Source organism: Thunnus albacares, chromosome 5, assembly GCF_914725855.1.
Source record: "Thunnus albacares chromosome 5, fThuAlb1.1, whole genome shotgun sequence".
Lineage (NCBI taxonomy): Eukaryota > Metazoa > Chordata > Actinopteri > Scombriformes > Scombridae > Thunnus > Thunnus albacares.
This window is the reverse complement of record NC_058110.1, coordinates 35,986,757-36,005,271: the sequence shown is the minus strand read 5'-3', so window position 1 is coordinate 36,005,271 and position 18,515 is coordinate 35,986,757. Positions and strand designations below refer to the sequence as shown.

At 41.7% G+C, this 18,515-nt stretch overlaps 2 protein-coding genes across 3 annotated transcripts in view; one reads left to right on the top strand and one right to left on the bottom strand.

Annotated features, from left to right (window-relative positions):
• The window catches only part of LOC122981723, a 930,226-nt gene that overhangs the window by 264,211 nt on the left and 647,500 nt on the right, over window positions 1–18,515 (top strand). The gene's annotated exons all lie outside the window — the stretch shown is intronic.
• ccdc135 (coiled-coil domain containing 135) lies at window positions 1,970–17,271 on the bottom strand. Of its 2 annotated transcripts, none has more exons than XM_044350460.1 (18): window positions 17,169–17,271; window positions 16,491–16,606; window positions 15,379–15,547; window positions 15,115–15,240; window positions 14,589–14,783; window positions 14,337–14,480; window positions 11,277–11,495; window positions 9,613–9,750; window positions 8,883–8,955; window positions 7,991–8,119; window positions 7,640–7,768; window positions 6,804–7,018; window positions 6,314–6,529; window positions 6,092–6,202; window positions 5,185–5,295; window positions 4,815–5,009; window positions 3,672–3,811; window positions 1,970–2,391 (listed from the first exon to the last, which is right to left on the bottom strand). In XM_044350460.1, exons 1-18 carry the CDS (start codon window positions 17,238–17,240, stop codon window positions 2,304–2,306), a joined length of 2,586 nt encoding a protein of 861 aa, XP_044206395.1. In that variant the 5' UTR covers window positions 17,241–17,271; the 3' UTR covers window positions 1,970–2,303. The 2 variants fall into 2 exon arrangements, with proteins under 2 accessions (XP_044206395.1, XP_044206396.1); XM_044350461.1 differs by having other exon boundaries at window positions 8,883–8,952.

The window sequence follows — 18,515 nt, the reverse complement described above, 5'->3', positions numbered from 1 at the left end:
ACTGTTTATAACTGCTTTATTACCAAATAGAGAGGATGGGATTTTTAACAACCTGGCAAATGCCAAATTTGTACTTATATTACTATCTAATTAATATTACTAACCTATATAAGCCTTGGTGAATGATTTATTAACCATTAATAAATCCATTAGTTACAACTTGTACACCATTTATAAACAGTGACTGATAATGGTCTAGACGCTGAACATGAGCACAAAATAAATCGGCAAAGAAAACATTGACAGCCTCAATTCTAAAAACTGGTCTCACTAAAAACAAACATTGCACTGATAATTGTGTCACAGCTAAAACTGTGCCAGAAAGCAACATGAAGAGAGGGAACACAAGACTAAAAGCTTAAAGCCTCATTAACGCTCTCTAGAGGCTGCGATGTTCATTACACTCGACTAACCCTCAACAGTGGTGGAGCCACAGTACAGTTTGCCCTGAGGATGGAGGTGGGAACAGGAGGCATTTAAGAGGTTTTTTTTGGAGGTGGATTATGACTCAAAATGAAAAGCAACTTCAGTCAAATCAATAACAAAGTCTGCATACAACCCTCCTGAAGACACAGCGAGGATCAGAGGATTCATGTGCAGCTGCGACTTGTTCAAACTCGTTCCTGCTTGTCCGAAATACATGTCAGTCTGCGAACTGCTCCCACAGTCCAAATTACACATGAAACACATAATTCAGTCACTGTGCAGCAGTAAACACAGACTGAACATCACAGTTGCTGCTGATTGGTTACCTGCAGGGATCAATACTCAATTTCTACACTATCAACCACTTAAAACTACATCAACACAATAAAACAGTGATGTAATAAAAGATCCTCATGTGCTGCCTGTTGTTGTGTTTGTGAGTAAAATAAGCTGCTGTGTTGGTAAAGTTCAACATATGGACAATGTATTTATTTATTTATTTATCAGCTTTTTTCTTGTTAATTTCTTTTTAAATTGTTTCTATCCTTTTAATTCACATATTTTTAGGGGGTATTTTCTGTGGCTTTATGTGGATCGTTGACCATAGAGATGACAGGAAACAGGCAGAGACAGAGAGACGGGGAATGATGTGCAACAAAGGTCTCCAGCTGGACATAAACTGGTTCACAGTCAACACTTTAAACTTCTGGGCCACCAGGAAACCTCATTAATTAGCAATTTAATGTTTTATGCTGTATTTTCATCTTAATGTTTGAATGAATTATGCAAATCACTTATTTGAATCACAAATAAACAGACGTTTACTGATGATGCACAGTCCTCTGCAGAGGTTTTAGACACTAACGGTAAAGTGAAGATGTTTTGAATAGTTTTTATGGATCAGTTAACGTGATCCAGAGTTCAGTAAACAGCAGGAAGTTAATCAATATCTGCTGTGAGCAGCTTTGCCTTTAAAACAGCAGCAGCTCTCAGTGTTTCAGGTACTCGGCAGGTCGGTTGTTCCTGCGTCTTGGAGAAGTCGCCGCAGTTCTTCTTCTTCTGCTGATTCTGTCTCTTCATGTTAATCCCAGACTGACTCCATGATGATGAGATCAGAGACCATCTGTTGCAGGACTCCTTGTTCTTCTGGTTGATGAAGATGGTTCTTTATGACTCTGGCTGGATGTTTGTTGTTCTGCTGCAGATGATCAGACGTCTCTCTGATGCTGCTTCATTATGGAGAAGAAGCTAAACATCTAAAGTGATTCAAACTTTTGCACAGTATTGTATATTATATTGATAAACTTGTCTTTCTGTGTCTATGAGGTATTTTGAGTGCAAAGTTGAGATGGGAGTCACCAAAAAACAAAACTCACCTGCTGAGGACCATAATGTAAATATCCACAATGAATTTGACTTAAATCCATTGGTTGTTTTGACAGGTTTTAACACATCATGGATCATGGTGTTGGATAAAAAGGCCGACCCACATAACCATCTGTAGGTCTAGCAGGTCACAAATACTGTAAATCTTTAGTCTCTCTGCTTTTAGAAGATATATTTAATCAGATTCTATTTCACTGTTCCAGATAATACAGATAACAACATATTAGAACCAGCCAGCAAGTAGAGATATCTTCCAGAATCTGAAGCCTGCTGCTGTTTGCTGTACAACCAGAGACTGTGAGACTGAATATATTATCACATTGTGACCGATTGATGAAAGTATTATCATACAGTACAGCTAACCCACATCTGCTCTTTACAGACTCTGAGGAAAAAGAAAAACAATGTGTGTGTTTGGAAGAGGTTCTCTAATTCTAAACCTGTGCAGCTATAAAAGTCACACAGTCTTTAAAAAGCAGGCAGATGTTTGCTCAGCTGAGCAGGTGACGAGCCAGTCGAGCGTCTTGTCTCAGCCTCTGATCGAGAGCGTTGAGCTTCTGAGGAGCTGCTTCATTGTGCCTGAAACAAACACACGCACACACACACACACACACGCGCACACGCACGCATGCACGCACACACACACACTCATTTTAGACAAAGACTTTGCTAATTCAACAAATAATTATAGATAGTTCATTATCTGCAGTAACAGCCAGCTGAGCATCTCTAAATGACTTAAACTGCTGAACTGTGCGTGTGTGTGTGTGCGTGTGCGTGTGTGCGTGCATGTGTGCGTGTGTGCGTATGTGTGTGTGTGAGTATGTGCATGCGTGTGTGTGTGCGTGTGTGTGTGTGTGCATGTGTGCGTATGTGCATGCGCGTGCGTGTGTGTGTGTGTGTGCGTGCGTATGTGTGTGTGCGCGTGTGTGTGCGTGCGTGTGTGCATGCGCGTGCGTGTGTGTGTGTGTGTGTGTGCGCGTGTATGTGTGTGTGTGCGTATGTGTGTGCGTGTGTGTGTGCGTGTGCGTATGTGTGTGTGCGTGTGTGTGTGTGCGTGTGTGCGCGTGTGTGCGTATGTGTGTGTGCGTGTGTGTGTGCGTGCGTGTGTGTGTGTGTGCGTGTGTGTGTGTGTGTGTGCGCGTGTGTGCGCGCGTGCGTGTGTGTGTGAATGCGCGTGTGCGTGCGTACGCGTGTGTGTGCGTGCGTATGTGTGTGCGTGTGTGAGTGCGTGTGCGTATGTGTGTGTGTGCGCGTGTGTGCGTATGTGTGTGCGTGCGTGTGTGTGTGTGTGTGTGTGCGCGTGTGTGTGTGTGTGCGTGTGTGTGTGAGTGCGTGTGTGCGTGTGTGTGTGCGTGCGCGTGTGTGCGTGTGCGTATGTGCGTGTGTGTGTGTGCGTGTGTGCGCGTGTGTGCGTATGTGTGTGAGTGCGTGTGTGCGTGTGCGTGTGTGTGCGCGTGTGTGCGTGTGCGTATGTGTGTGTGCGTGCGTGTGTGTGTGCGTGTGTGTGTGTGCGTGTGTGCGCGTGTGTGCGTATGTGTGTGAGTGCGTGTGTGCGTGTGCGTGTGTGTGTGCGTGCGTGCGCGTGTGTGCATGTGTGTGCGTGCATGTGTGTGTGCGCGTGTGTGCGTGTGTGTGTGTGCGTGTGTGCGTGTGTGTGTGCGTGTGTGCGTGTGTGTGTGCGTGTGTGCGTGTATGTGTGCGTGTGTGTGCGTGTGTGTGTGCGTGTGTGTGCGCGTGCGTGTGTGTGCGCGTGTGTGTGTGCGTGTGTGTGTGCGTGTGCGTATGTGTGCGTATGTGTGTGTGCGTGTGTGTGTGCGTGCGTGTGTGTGTGTGTGCGTGCGTGTGTGTGTGTGTACATTCTGAGCCGTTTCTTAGCGACGTGTATGCGGAGTGTTTTCTCGGCGCAGTAGGTCTGGTACTCTTCCTCCTGCTCTTGCGTCATGTTGAGTTGGTTCTTCTGGTACCACCGCTGTTTCTGCTGCAGCTCTTGTGTCTCCTAAACACACAGATTTTTGTAACCATGTTAGTGTGCCCACAAAATGTTTGACAACAGCAGTAGTGATGTGTCTCTAAATCCTCTCGTTCATCCCAAACTCTGATAGACTGAACCAGTCCGGCCAGTTTATGTCCTGGTTTTTATTAGGTTGGTCTTTCTGTGGGTACATTAACACAAAACATACATACTACACATAAAACTTGTCTATAAACTCGTATGTTCAACCTTCAGATATACATGATGCAGTGGATAAAACCAACAGAACCTCATATGTCAGATCATGTGACTTAAATAACTTTTTTCTATTGCAACTTGAAGGAGGTTCCCAGTGTTTCCAGTGTGTTAAACCAGCAGTCAGGTGTCCATATGAATCATTCCTCCCGTTCATACTGGATATTAAAAGATCCTTCCAATGAGCTTTCAATGGAAGTGATTGCTGACTGTCCTTTAATTTAACATCTTGTAATATGAACTTTTAAGAACTTTGTGAGTCTTTGGTTCAAGTTTCTTCTTGTATTTTACAAACCAGGACGTTTCAGAAATATGTCATTAAACAGGCAACAGTGGGGCCCGACTATACGCTGGATGTCATATAACTATAACTGTTAATGTATAATCTAAATAATTGTTAAGAGCTAACTAATCTACACTGCAGACTCCAGCTTGCTCTGACTGTCCTCCTCTCCACAAACACTCCTGACAGTCTGGACATGTCGGTTTGTCCAGTAAGAGCTTTCCACTGATCTTCCTTTTTAACGTGCTGACTTTCCTGCTCCCAAACAGACGCAGCAGCAGAATGTTATGTTTGTTCTGAAGGCTTTCTGTGTGGACTCAGTATTGATCTCTGCAGGTGTCCGATGGTAAAAAACTGTAATGTCACTGTTCCAGGAAGTTGTCCAGAAAGCAGACGGATAACAGATGGAACACCAGCAGAACCCGGCTACACGTTCCTGCAGTGGAACAGGACTATAATACACATATCAGGAGTAAACTGGTGCTGTACCTTGTCATAGCGTTCCTGAATGAGGTTGGCCCGCTCCACCAGTCTTTGTTTGAACATGGCCAAACACTCACGGTGGAGCCGCTTGGCTTCGGAGGGGATCAGAATCTCCGCGTCGTCCAGTTGGATCAGGAGCGGAGCCAGGATGTCCTTCTCCTTCTCCTGCAGCCACCTCTGCTCCTCCGCAGCCATACGCTCCTGCAACAACACCAGCACCGGTAAGAGCCTGAGCTGAGTTCAGAGCCAATAACCGGGATACCAGATCAGAGTAGCTCTAAATGTTCCCCCCACACACAAACTCTTCCAGTAACACCGCACTACTGGAACAAACTGCAAGACAGTTAGAAACACTTGTTGTGTGTGTGTATCTCACCATTTCCTGTCTCCGTATGCGGGCTCTGGCAGCTCCAGTCGTGGTCCATGGAGAGAAGTGAAGCTGAATGTTTCTCTCCTCCTGCTCTCTGCAGGCCACAATGTCTCCAACCTGCTCACACATACAGAGCTGGAAAGTAACTAAGTACATTTACTCAACTGCTGTACTTCAGTACATCTTTGAGGTATTTGTACTTTACTTGAGTATTTCGATGTGATGCTACTTCCTGTCCACTACATTTATTTGACAGCTTTAGTTCCTTTTTTTACTTTTCATTGTTTTAAGTTTAAACCAGGTGTTCCCCAACATTTTGTCTTGTGACATTTAACAAAAAAATCAGTGTGTAGTTGTTGCTCCTTGTTGTGTTTCAGATGTCGGTTAGCTTTTAGCAGTTCCAGCAGACATTTCCCCTCTAAACACATGGTTTCATTTCAATATCTATTCCAGGCTCACAGAGGTTAAACTCTCCAATATTTCACCAAAAAAATCAAAGATTAGAAAAGAAACTGAAAGCAGATTTGTGTATCAGAACTTTGTTTTTTCTTCTTTCCTCTCCCATTAATCATCTCACCACCCCTCAGATTTATCTGCTGACCCTTTGGAGGGGTCCGACCCCTAGGTTGGGAACCACTGGACTTATTCAGTTGGTTTAAATCTACAACCTCACCACTAGATGCCACTAAATCTTACACACTGGTCCTTTAAGTAGGCAATAATACCACTGTGTACTAACTCAGACCACAAACTCAGGTAACCTGCTTGAGTTCACCTCTTTATCAGCGGTTTATAAAGACGTCCCTGTGAACCATGAGGTCAGACATTTGGAGACAAGCTACAGCTTCAGTCTGGCCTTCAGGAGAAGGAGTTGAGATCCAGTTATTCCAGCTGACTCTGAGGAGAAGCTCACCTCCTCCTTCGACTCTTTGATTTGGAGAACCACCTTCTCCTCATCCGCCATCAGGGCCAGCAGCATCTCATGCAGAGTCAGAATCCTCAGAGGCTTTTCAGCTGGATCCACCTGAACACCCCCCCCCCCCAGATAGACACACACACACACACACACACACACACAAATGTTATTACTTTATTCCTTTTAAAGGCTGTAAAATCTTCTGTTTGCTGTGTGTACCTGGAAGCTGGAGACCATGTCTGGTGTAAACTCTTCTTCCTTCTCTTCTTCTGTTGACTCTTCTGGTTTGATGAAGCTCCTCTTTGAAGGGATAAATCGGTGATCCTCTAAGTGATAGGTCACCTCGATGCGTCTTTGAGCCAATAGGAACACTCGCTCAGCCACGTCTTCACTGGCCAGTTTCTTTCTGTTTCTGTGAAAACGCTCCACCACTTTCTGTTTGCACACAAACACACACACACACACACACACACACACACACACACACACAAACATCCTGTCTAGTTTAAAAAGTTAGCGACACTATTTTAACTCACACTTGAATAGAAAATGAAGGACTGGTTTGGATCCAAACCAACAATGAAGATTTGTTGACAATGAGTAACAGGATGGTCAAAGATGTATCGGACTGACCTAAAATGAGCCAATGATATCATTTATAAAAGATGAACCAGTGTGAACTATTATCCTTCTGGTTTCCATATTTTACCAGCGGCGGTCGGTCCTCGTGCTTAAAGGTGACGTCTGGTTCTGTAAACTGGACGTGTCGATCGAAGACGACGTGTCGGTAGTGGAGGAAGTCTTCACGGCCCTCGAAGGTTTCCGTCATTTCGCCCGGTGACTCCTCCCTCCGAACCAGACCGTCGACACGAGCGCTGCTGAACTCCATCTCGGCGTCCGTGGTCAGGTGTGAGTACCTGTGAACTGAGCGAAACGAACGTGCCGTTACCGAGGCGACCGACACAACATCGAGGGAACTTTATTGAGTTTATGTTTCAGTTGTAGCTTGAATTCATGTCATCACAACTCAGCGCTGTGCAGCTGACGACATATATTCATATATATACAGTAAAATATCTTTATGATTCGAAACTAACACAAAAAAGAAGAACGTGTGGAACAAAAAAGAGGATATCTGTGGTCCTGCTGCTAAACTGTCCATCATGAGCCCGACAGTATTTTACACTCAGTGAGCACTTTATTAGGAACACCTGCGTAATCTAATCAATCCAATACAACAGCTCATCAACTCTACTTCTATGAAGCTTCTACATGTTCAGTTGTCAGAAAGGTGATAATTCTCCTTTTTGTGGATTATTGAGGTCATGGTGGTGTGATGGTGTACTGATGGTGTGATATTGAAAAGTATTTCTAATATTTTGACCCCCTAATGTACGTTAATGGGGTGGACAAAATATTAGGAACACTTTTCAACATAATGCACTCCAGTACACTAAAAAGCACACAGGTGTCCCTATGAAGTGAGTGAATGTGTTTTACTCTTTCCAAGCGTGTCTGTGATGATGCTGCAGAAAGCAGATTTACCTAAAAGGTGGAAACGTCTTCCACGTGCGAAGTGTTCTGCGGTGAAGTTGTCGACCTTGTTGACCTCCTTCTTCTCCAGGAAGTCGTTTCTGTGTCGGTACCACTCCGTCACCATGACCACCTCCGAGCCTTTAACACACACACACACACACACACACACACACACACGTTACATGTTATACACAAACAAATTCAAATGACATAAACCTAAATCAACAGACATTTCGTGCTGTTTTTACTTAACAACCACACTAAAGCAGTTTGTCTCCTTCAATTTCTTCTCCACATAGTGAGACGTGTTGATGATGATTATTTTTTTAAAAGTCAAGATTTTTTCTCTTCAACACTCACAGTCCAGGTCTTTGTATGTAGTCAGTCGTGTGAGCAGCCCGTCTGACCTCCGCTCGAGAGAGAACTCCTCCAGCTTTGCTCTCCTGTAGCGGCTCGTCTTCTGTCCTCCGGGCCAGCGGGTCTCCAGGTCTGAGCGAGCGAGCGAGAGAGAGAGAGGCGGCATGTTTGTGGACGTTTATGATGCCGTTAAGGCTAGTGTTGGTACTGACTCCGGTCAGTTCAGTTTGATTCTGGATGCTTCAATTACATCAAATATGTTGTTTAGAGAGCGGGCCAGAATCAAGTTTTGTTTTTATTATCATTACTGTTATTTTGTTCTCTCTTTCTCCGTGTAATTTATCAAAGTGTTTCTTAATAGCTGCCACAGTATTGTAAAAGAAAATCATAAAATAACCTATGTGACTTCTTTTGCTCCTTTTTTTTACAATTTATTTATGTATTTATTTTTGTTGAATACATAATTATCAAAGCAGGCAGACAAATGTATTTGTAATTCTCCTTCTATAAATCCAATGGCTGCCAATGACATTGTGATTAGTTGGGAACTTTTCATGCAGCTCTGATTCAGACAGGTTGGACAGGTTGCTGCTGGACTTTATGAAAACACACTGAACTGGAAAACAACTCGGGGGTCAACACCTTCTGCAACCTCCAGACAGTTTAAGGCTTCTTCTAAAGACAAAAATGTACAAAAAGAATGTGAAACTTTCCATACTGGACCTTAAATGAAGATCCAGTTGATATATTACATTATTATAAATACTTGGTAAGATACTCGATTGTCCTACAAAAACTCACTTTGAACACCTCGCTCAAAAACAAAACATTCAGACCGGATCAGTAACTCGGTGAAGCGGGCGTCTGCTCGGATGTGTAATGTCGAGCATCGTACCTTTTTTTGAGATGGTGATGTAACTGACCCAGGAGCTCGGCATCTCGAAAGCGCGGGGCTGCTCCTCCTCCTCCTTCACAACGAACAACAACACCATGTTGAGCTTACAATCCACTTCGTTCAAGGTAAAAAAATTATGTTTCGGTGTCAAACCTATAAAATGTGGGACCTCCTCTTGAGTTACATCGGAACAAAAAGCACACAAACATTGCAGAGAAGACTCTTACCTGGACTTAAACCCCCAGTAAGCATCATACAGCATCTTAATCAAGCAGCAGTTTAATACTTCCCTGCCTGAATATTTGGCCATTTATATATTCATTTCACAAAATGTTTTATTCCAATCTTTCTCTTTTCTCCTTCTCCATACTTTAATTTGTTTTGTTTCGTTGTTTTAGTTTTTGCTCTAGTGAGTGTTTCTGCAGCAGGACGGCGTGTGCGACTGAGTCTGAATAAACTACAGAGTGTGTTCATAGTGATGACATGTCATGTTTTTAACAGTTTTTGTGGCACAGAGGAATAAGATATATCTAAATCAGAATCTATGATAATTGGGAGTTAATTGCGGTTGGCTAATAGGCTTGAGGCAATCAGGATTAATTGTATTGCTGTACAGCCTGAGGCGAATTTGTGATTTGTGATATTGGGCTGATACAAATAAAAATGGACTAGTAACAGCTTGTAACAGACAGTGAGGTGAGGGTATAAAAACACAAACACACGTACGTACCTCGTCATCGTTGTTGATTCTGCTCATCTTATGGCTTTCCTTCTTCTTCAGGGCTTCTAGAATCAGCTGCTTTTTGCTGGTTGCACCGTACAAGACTGGCTCCCACCGCTGGACATCATCCAGGTCATACACCATATCCTACACACACACACACACACACACACAGTAGAGGTTTATTAGGGACCAAGCCCAAAAGGCAGAGGACTACTGTAAAACAGGGTGAGGACCGTATTGTTTTTCGTGTGTTTGTTTGTTTGTCTGTTTGTTTGTTTCTTTCTTTCTTTATCATTACGGGACTTAAACTCTAAATTTGACCCCCTAAATATGCTCAAAAACTCACCAAATTTGGCACGCACATCAGGTCTGGTAAAAATTTGATAAAATGTAAAAATTAACCCCTAAAGTGCCTAAATGTGCTCTCTAGCGCCACCTATGTAACTAAAATGGCCGCCACAGCCCGTAGGAATGTCGTAGAGAGATCAAACCAAAACTCAATTATTTGTCTCATCAAGACCTACAAATCATACACTGACACCCTTGACCTAAATCCAACAGGAAGTCTGCAATCAGCCTTTCAAAATAAGACTTTGCCCCAATTTTGGACCCCGAACAAACGCTATCTCCTCCAAGGACGTTAATGGTATTGGCTTCAAACTTTGACACATGACTTATGACACTGTGCTGAAAAAAAGTTGTTAAAAACTTTGTAATAACTCGAACGGTTTGGATTTTATAAACCCTGAAAGTTGCAGTGCCACAACACACCTTACAATGTAAACCAATGGGGAGGATATCTATGGGCATGAACTTTGTGTCAAACAGAGGCTTCTGACGTCTAAACTATAAGTCTGACCACTTTCAAACCTGCATCAATGGATTCGCCACGAAATTTCCTACATAAAAATGTTTTTTAATGTAAGATTTGGCCAAAGTCATGGGATTTATGAGGAGATTTCACAAGAAGCGTACTCTAAAATCCTCCTCTCCAACTGCTCCTGGTGATGTCACTCCCTCAGTGCTGTGAAACATTCCGCAATACACACTCATTATAAAATCACAGGAGGAGCAAGAAAAGACTTTAAAACTCACACTCTAATATCTCAAAAACAATAAAAGATAGAAAAAACTGTAAATTCAAGATTTGTAGGTCAAAGTCTCGTGACTCATTTAAAGTTCAAATGAAGTTTGTATCTAAAACTATGTGGAAGCAGTAAATGTTCAAAAAGGTGTGGGTTCACTCACACTCTCCATTCAAATCAAGCTTTGACCAGGTCATGTGGGTTAAAAGTCTTTACTTTTCTAAAAATAGACTTGATGAAAATTAGGAAAATAATTTGTTTTACACACAAACTCATCAAGAGTTTTCAATTTACTAATTGAAATTCAAGTGAATGGGCCCAAAACTTGCATGATTTTGATGACACAGGTGTGAGTGAGACAGACATGTCTCACCCTGCAGAAGATTCTCATCCTGTCAATCAATCTTTCAAAATAAAAGCACACCACACTTTTAATAAATATCCCTCATTTTTAAACAGCAAAATGATCTGATCCCGACGGGCCAGAGTGCGAGGTCCCGACCAACGCTGCTTGCAGCTTTAATTATTACTATTATTACTATATGACTGTTTATTATATCACGTCTGGAGCTGTCGTGGACTCACAACACAGCCGTTCCTGCAGTCCTGCATGTTGACGTAGTAGTTGAGATTGTTCCACACGCTCTCGATGCCCAGGAAGTTGTTGTCGGCGGTGCTGTAGCTCTTCCCCGTCAGAGGGTCGATGAAGAAGTTGTCCTGGACGCTGCGGCTCCCTGACAGGACCAGCACCCAACAGTGCACCCGCAGACCCTGCAGGGGGTCAGCGGGTGGCTGCTGACTCTCCTGTTCATGGAGGGAGACAAAAAGGTCAAAGGTCAAAGGAGGGAGAGTAGAGACAATGGATGTGTCTAAAATCACTCCCTAAAAATTACTGGGTTAAATTTTTACCCAGTTTGAGTGAATACAGCACTGTTATTTTTTTGTTTTGAGCCAGTTTTAGTGTTATTTTTAATTTTCCTGTTGATTTATTGAACAAAACTAAAGCTTGTTATAATCTACTAAACTAAAACGTACATGTCACAGTTTGTTATTGATTGTTAACAACTTGTGTGTCTTTTGAATATCATATTCACATCGTTTTGTACAAGAAACAACAAATCTGTGACAGTTGTTAGCTAAAGGTTGTTGTGTGTAACACTGGATCAAAATAACAGATTGTTAAAGTGAAGCTTGTTGTTACTATATTGAACCAAACTGGGTAAAAATGTAACGCAGTGGTTTTTAGTGTGTTCACAGTATATAACACTATATTTATATTGTCTGAATGCTGAGTGTGTCTTATTATTTACACCACACAGCCTCAGAAATTCCACCGTGGAATAAAGTCTTACTTTCTGTTAACAATCCCACAATGCAATGCTCCATATTTCATAGATGTGAAAATTACTGTTGTATGACTAGTGAGAGTCTGAAGGCTTGATTTACTACTAACTGCTGTTATACAGCAAATGAGTGAACGAGTGAATGAATGAATGAGTGAGTGAGTGAATGAGCAAGTGAGTGAGTGAATGAGTGAGTGAGTGAATGAATGAGAGCATGAGTGAATGAGTGAGTGAGTGAATGAGTGAGTGAATGAGTGAGTGAGTGAATGAGTGAGTGAATGAGTGAGTGAGTGAATGAGTGAGTGAGTGAGTGAGTGAGTGAGTGAGTGAGTGAGTGAATGAGTGAGTGAGTGAATGAGTGAATGAATGAGTGAGTGAGTGAATGAGTGAGTGAGTGAGTGAGTGAGTGAATGAGTGAGTGAGTGAGTGAGTGAATGAGTGAGTGAGTGAATGAGTGAATGAATGAGTGAGTGAATGAGTGAGTGAGTGAATGAGTGAATGAGTGAGTGAATGAGTGAGTGAGTGAATGAGTGAGTGAGTGAGTGAGTGAATGAATGCATGAGTGAGTGAATGAGTGAGTGAGTGAATGAGTGAGTGAGTGAGTGAGTGAATGAGTGCATGAGTGAATGAGTGAGTGAATGAGTGAGTGAGTGAATGAGTGAGTGAGTGAATGAGTGAGTGAATGAGTGAATGAATGAGTGAGTGAATGAGTGAGTGAGTGAGTGAGTGAGTGAATGAGTGCATGAGTGAGTGAATGAATGAGTGAATGAGTGAGTGAGTGAGTGAATGAGTGCATGAGTGCATGAGTGAGTGAGTGAATGAGTGAGTGAGTGAGTGAATGAGTGAATGAATGAGTGAGTGAGTGAATGAGTGAGTGAATGAGTGAGTGAGTGAGTGAATGAATGAGTGAGTGAATGAATGCATGAGTGAGTGAATGAATGAGTGAATGAGTGAGTGAGTGAGTGAATGAGTGAGTGAGTGAATGAGTGCATGAGTGAATGAGTGCATGAGTGAGTGAATGAATGAGTGAATGAATGCATGAGTGAGTGAGTGAATGAATGAGTGAATGAGTGAGTGAGTGAGTGAGTGCATGAGTGAATGAGTGCATGAGTGAGTGAATGAGTGAATGAGTGAGTGCATGAGTGAGTGAATGAGTGAGTGAGTGAGTGAGTGCATGAGTGAGTGAGTGAATGAGTGAGTGAGTGAGTGAGTGAATGAGTGAATGAATGAGTGAGTGAATGAGTGAGTGAGTGAATGAGTGAGTGAGTGAATGAGTGAATGAATGAGTGAGTGAGTGAGTGAATGAGTGAGTGAGTGAGTGAGTGAATGAGTGAATGAATGAGTGAGTGAGTGAGTGAATGAGTGAATGAGTGAGTGAATGAGTGAGTGAATGAGTGAGTGAATGAGTGAGTGAGTGAGTGAATGAGTGAGTGAGTGAGTGAGTGAATGAGTGAATGAATGAGTGAGTGAGTGAGTGAATGAGTGAATGAGTGAGTGAGTGAGTGAGTGAATGAGTGAGTGAATGAGTGAGTGAGTGAGTGAATGAGTGCATGAGTGAGTGAATGAGTGAGTGAATGAGTGAATGAGTGAGTGAGTATTTTTATTGATGCATTTTCAAAATCCTTAAATAATGCACTTTGGTAACTTAATTTTCCATTTTTTCCTATTTTTTATAAAACTTTATTTACATTATTTATGATCAGCTGTCTGTTGTGGTTCTTGTGTTTTAACTTCTATATTTTGATTGTTATTCCTTGTACGTGCAAAACGACGTGACAATAAACCTGTTTCTGATTCTGATTTCACCCAGTTTGCCACATATCACATCATGCAGAGCCTCTTGTAAGGCAACAACAATTAACCAGAACACAGTCATGTAGTCGAGCTCTTTGTGTGGACACAGCAGTTGGACAGATCTTCCCTACATTTGGTCGATGGTTCGATCCGCATGTCAGAGTGTCCTTTAGCAAGATACTGAACCCCAAACTGCTCGATGGTTGCGTCAGCACCCTGTGTGGTAGCTCGCCGCCATCAGTGTGTAAGTTTGTTCCAATACAAAGGGCCCTTGATGTCACCACATTAAAATAAATACAGCTTCCAATAATTTATTCTGTCAAATAATTATTTTTGAAAAACAAAAGAGAAAGTTTAGTAAAAAAAAAGCTATAAACTAGAACATCAGTCGACTTGGCAGACAGAGCAGTTCTCACAGAGTCCAACATACCTCAGCAGTCATGTGACCCTCCCTGTGCTGTGTTCCTGCAGGTAAATTACAGCTGCAGCTATGAAAACATCGTGTTACCTCCTGTAGTGTTTTTCTCTGGAGCAGCACAGCTTCAGCCTCCAGTTTCTTCTTCTCTTGCTGCGTCACAAAGTGACTCTTCAGCTCCTTCAAAGGTTTCACTGTGTATTTGCTGTCCTGTTGTTCCTGCTCTGAGATCACAACCTGCACATACAAACATAAAGGAGTTACATGCATGAGCAGCCCCATTCATATCATATGTATTCACATGTACAGTAGGTACACAGTGACCTACAGAGCACCAGCATTTACCTTGACCTGAGTGTCCAGCAGGGGGCACTCCCGCAGGCTCTGGTCGAGCAGACACATCTCTTTGACGGCGTAGCCGCTGACGCAGTAGGCGTCGTAGTTGGCGCCCAGCAGCAGGCTGCACAGCAGGGTGGCGAACTCAAAACATGTGGCTCTCTGATTCTGCAGCACTAAGGTGGAGGAGAACAGGTACCTGGGCTGGGACAGCAACACACACACACACCTTCACTACCTGTCACAAACACTGAAGAGAAGGAGCATGTGTGTGTGTGTGTGTGTGTGTGTGTATTTATGGATGGATCTGTCTCAGAGCTATGACACCAGCGCTGTGATTGGCTAAGAGAAAGAGAGGCTAAACGGATCTTCACTCAGCCCTTTTGCACGTTGCGCTGCCGCACATAGGCCCACAGAGTTTCCTCATCATAGTTATGACTCGGATGTTGACGAGAAGAAACTGGTAATTCCAATATGACATGAACAAGACCTGATAAAAGAAACCCCTCTATGACACTCGTGTTTCCTTTCTGACCAGGTCAACAGGCGGCTCCAAAGGGTCCAGAGACAGGAAGTTAGCCACAAAAGAGGCACAGCCCTCCCAGGTGAAAAGTTCAGGGTGGATCGTCAGTGTCGGCTGAAGAGTCGTAGACACAAACTTCTAGATATCAGACAAATAAACAGATATTAGACAGAGACACAGGTAAGGGGCTGTTTGAAGATGTCTGGAGGGACTAGGAGGTATCAGTAGGACAGTGATACACAAACAGTAAGATGAGTCGGGTTTGTTCAGTGTTACCTTCACACCACATTCGTTGACGGGGCAGAGCAGCAGCGGTTTACGGTCAGGAAACAAGTGTGAATACTGACGCTGGAAGTTGTCTGCGACGGCCAACAGTCGAGTTTCATCAGAGGAGTTCAGTCTGTAGGACTCAGGACACGACTCGTCCGTCTTCTCCAGGCTCAGTCTGGAGAAGCACAGCCAGCGTTATGGTCGTCATCACACGCATAACTACACGCACATTCACGTGATACCTAAAATAGTTCATGTCAGGAGAGTTTTAGCTATTTAGAATTGGCCTATAAAGAATAATATTTCATGTTTGGTCCTTACAGAGATTGAAGATGTCATGTGGTAAGATTTTTTTCCAAAATTATGGCGTTAAATTAGTTTCTTCAAATTAGACCTGAAACAATTAGTTGATGAATTGATTAGTTGACAGAAAAATAATCAGCAAACAATTTTGATAATTAATTGCTTTGATCATTTTTTTTAAAGACAAAAATGAAACAAATTGCATGACTCTCGCTTCTAAAATGTGATTCTTTTCTGATTTTATTTGTCCTTAACGATATTAAACTGGACAAAACAAATGATCTGAATGAGTCCCGTTGATTAATTAATTAACGATTAATCCACAAATAACTGGCAGATTATATTTGCAGCTCTACAAATAATTTTCTCAAATAATTGCTTAGCGGTGCCAGTAGACCCCATCATACCTTCCAATAACTTAACTGGTTTCCTTGACTCAATCATTTTTGCCCTTAAACTTCTGATTCATGCTCTCAAATGGTGACTTAATGTGCTTCCTCCTTTCTTTCTCTTGCATCCATCAGTAGACATGAAGTGCTACAGAACCCTAAAAACTGAGTTTTAATCACAAACCAATTAAGTGAAAAACATTGATCAGTGTTTCCCAAAGTCCAAGATGGCGTCCTCAAATGTCTTTTTTTGTCCCCGACTCAAAGATGTTCAGTTTATGTCACAGAGACTAAAGAAACCAGAAAATATTTACGAAGCTGGAATCAGGGGATTTGAACAATTAATCAATTCTCATAATAGTTGCAGATGAATTTAATAGTTGGCAACTAATCAATTAATCGACTAATCGTTGCAGCTCTACTCACAGGAGATCCTGAGGAGCTGAAACATGGACGTCACTGAGAATCTCCTCCTGTTCCTCCTCCTGGGTCTCTCCACTTGTACGTTGCTCCTCATTGTGTGACTCTAGCCCGGTCTCCATCTGTTACAACACTAATAAATCTGTCTATCAGTCCACAGGTTGAAACACTTGTTGTCGTATGGATACACACAGGACAAACAGTCAGAAACACATGTTGTTAGCTCATGATGACTGATAACTGTCAGCTGTAGAGAATTTGCATAATACCATCATGTAATAACATATTAAACAGGTTTTAACAGACAACATCACATCACAGCAGCTCTGGCATCCCTCCACTGGCTGTTGGTCCATTTTATAATCCAGGGAGGGTTGCTGTAATCATTTATTTTTGAATTAATACAAGTTTAAAATATAGAATAATCATGTTTGAAACCGTAAAGTGCGCAAAGCTTTAAAATAAAAACTGAGACAGTTAAGCAACGTGTAATCTTTCTATGTTTGGTGTTAATAAGCGTTAATTATATTTTACCAGCTAACGTTAATCACTGGAAATTCTGGACGTTGAGCTAAGCTAACGTTAAACTAACTACGTTAACAGTTACGTTACAATACGGCGTTACGTCATTAAATGAATGATTGAACTCTATTAAAATATTCAACAGTTCAAAGTGTTACTGACCAGTCTTACTGTTAGAGTCTGTTCTTCTTTAATGAGCCGAAACTCAGAGCGTTGTGGCGCCTCCGTGTCCATGGCAACAGCAAGACACGGTGACGTCACACGCGTTGCCTTCACGGGCTCCCGCAGATAACGTAACTTTTAAAAACCACAAAAAACGCTGCTTTGTCCGAGCTGCTTAAATGTGGCATTACGGGTTGTAGATCATCGTTAGAATCACGGAGACAGCTGTCAGTCACGTGTACAGCTTCACTGAAATGTCGTCTAGAAAGTTAATCTCGGTTTTGTGAGGCTAACAGATCACTGAACACATCATCATATAGAGCATAAGGCTGTCTGCATTACAAGCTCCATGGAGCAAAGTTATTCAATATGACTTTTATGTGTATATATATATTTAGCAGTGGTGGAAGAAGTATTCACATCCTTAATGTAAAAATACTCCGTTACAAGTAAAAGTCCTGCATGAAAAACTTACCGTACATAAAATTATATGGCCTAAGTATTATCAGCAAAATGTACTTAAAGTATTAAGGTAAAAGTACTTATTACAGTAACAGTTTATGGTGAATGATTTGTTTACTCTGCACATTTGTTCAGTAATTTTCCCTTTTTGCTATAATTTTGTTTGACCACGTCCACAGACAACTACTGACCACAATCTGCAGTTAATGATCTTTATTAACTTCAAGGCAATAATATATCCATTACATTAATAAAGCTTCATTCCTCAATTATTGAACATTTTCATTTATGTAAATGTTGGTATGAATATTAATAAATTCAAAGATACAGTAGAGAAAAGAGAAAATGTAATAATCAAAATATCTTTAGTCTATTGACAGAAATATTAATTAAAATGATTCATCTTTCAAATACCTACTTTAGTGAAAAAACTGTTCCATTTCAATTGTTTGAACAAACATTTTGTATTTTAGAAATAGCTTATAAATAATCTGTGAATTGCTGATCATTAAAGTGCCTACAACATGTGAAGATTTGAAAATGTCTGACTTTGATGATCTCTTGTGATAGTATCAAGAAAACACCTGCAGCTGCTGTTCTGAACCAGGCTGACACACACTTTGACATTGATTGTCTTGTTTTAATCACTTATGGAACAATTTAAAAGATGATCATTCTTACAGTTATATACACTCAGCGAGCATTTTATTAGGAACACCAGTGCAATCTAACATACTCCAGTACACCACCACCCACTGTGACCTCAATAATAAACATAAAGTAGAATCTTCACCTTTCTGACATAAACTGAAAATGTATTAACTTCATAATTCAACATCATTCCTACTAATTTATTACAGACTTGTCCTACTCATTCATTTATAT

What these genes read in the sequence shown, in the direction of transcription:
- ccdc135 (XM_044350460.1), bottom strand. Translation starts at nt 17,240, where the DNA reads ATGGACACGGAGGCGCCACAACGCTCTGAGTTTCGGCTCATTAAAGAA. An exon ending in TGGAGCCGCCTGTTGACCTG is followed by an intron (nt 14,784 to 15,114) that starts GTCAGAAAGGAA and finishes TTGCTGTCCCAG; the next exon opens with CCCAGGTACCTGTTCTCCTC. An exon ending in ACTGCAGGAACGGCTGTGTT is followed by an intron (nt 9,751 to 11,276) that starts GTGAGTCCACGA and finishes GTGTGTGTGTAG; the next exon opens with GATATGGTGTATGACCTGGA.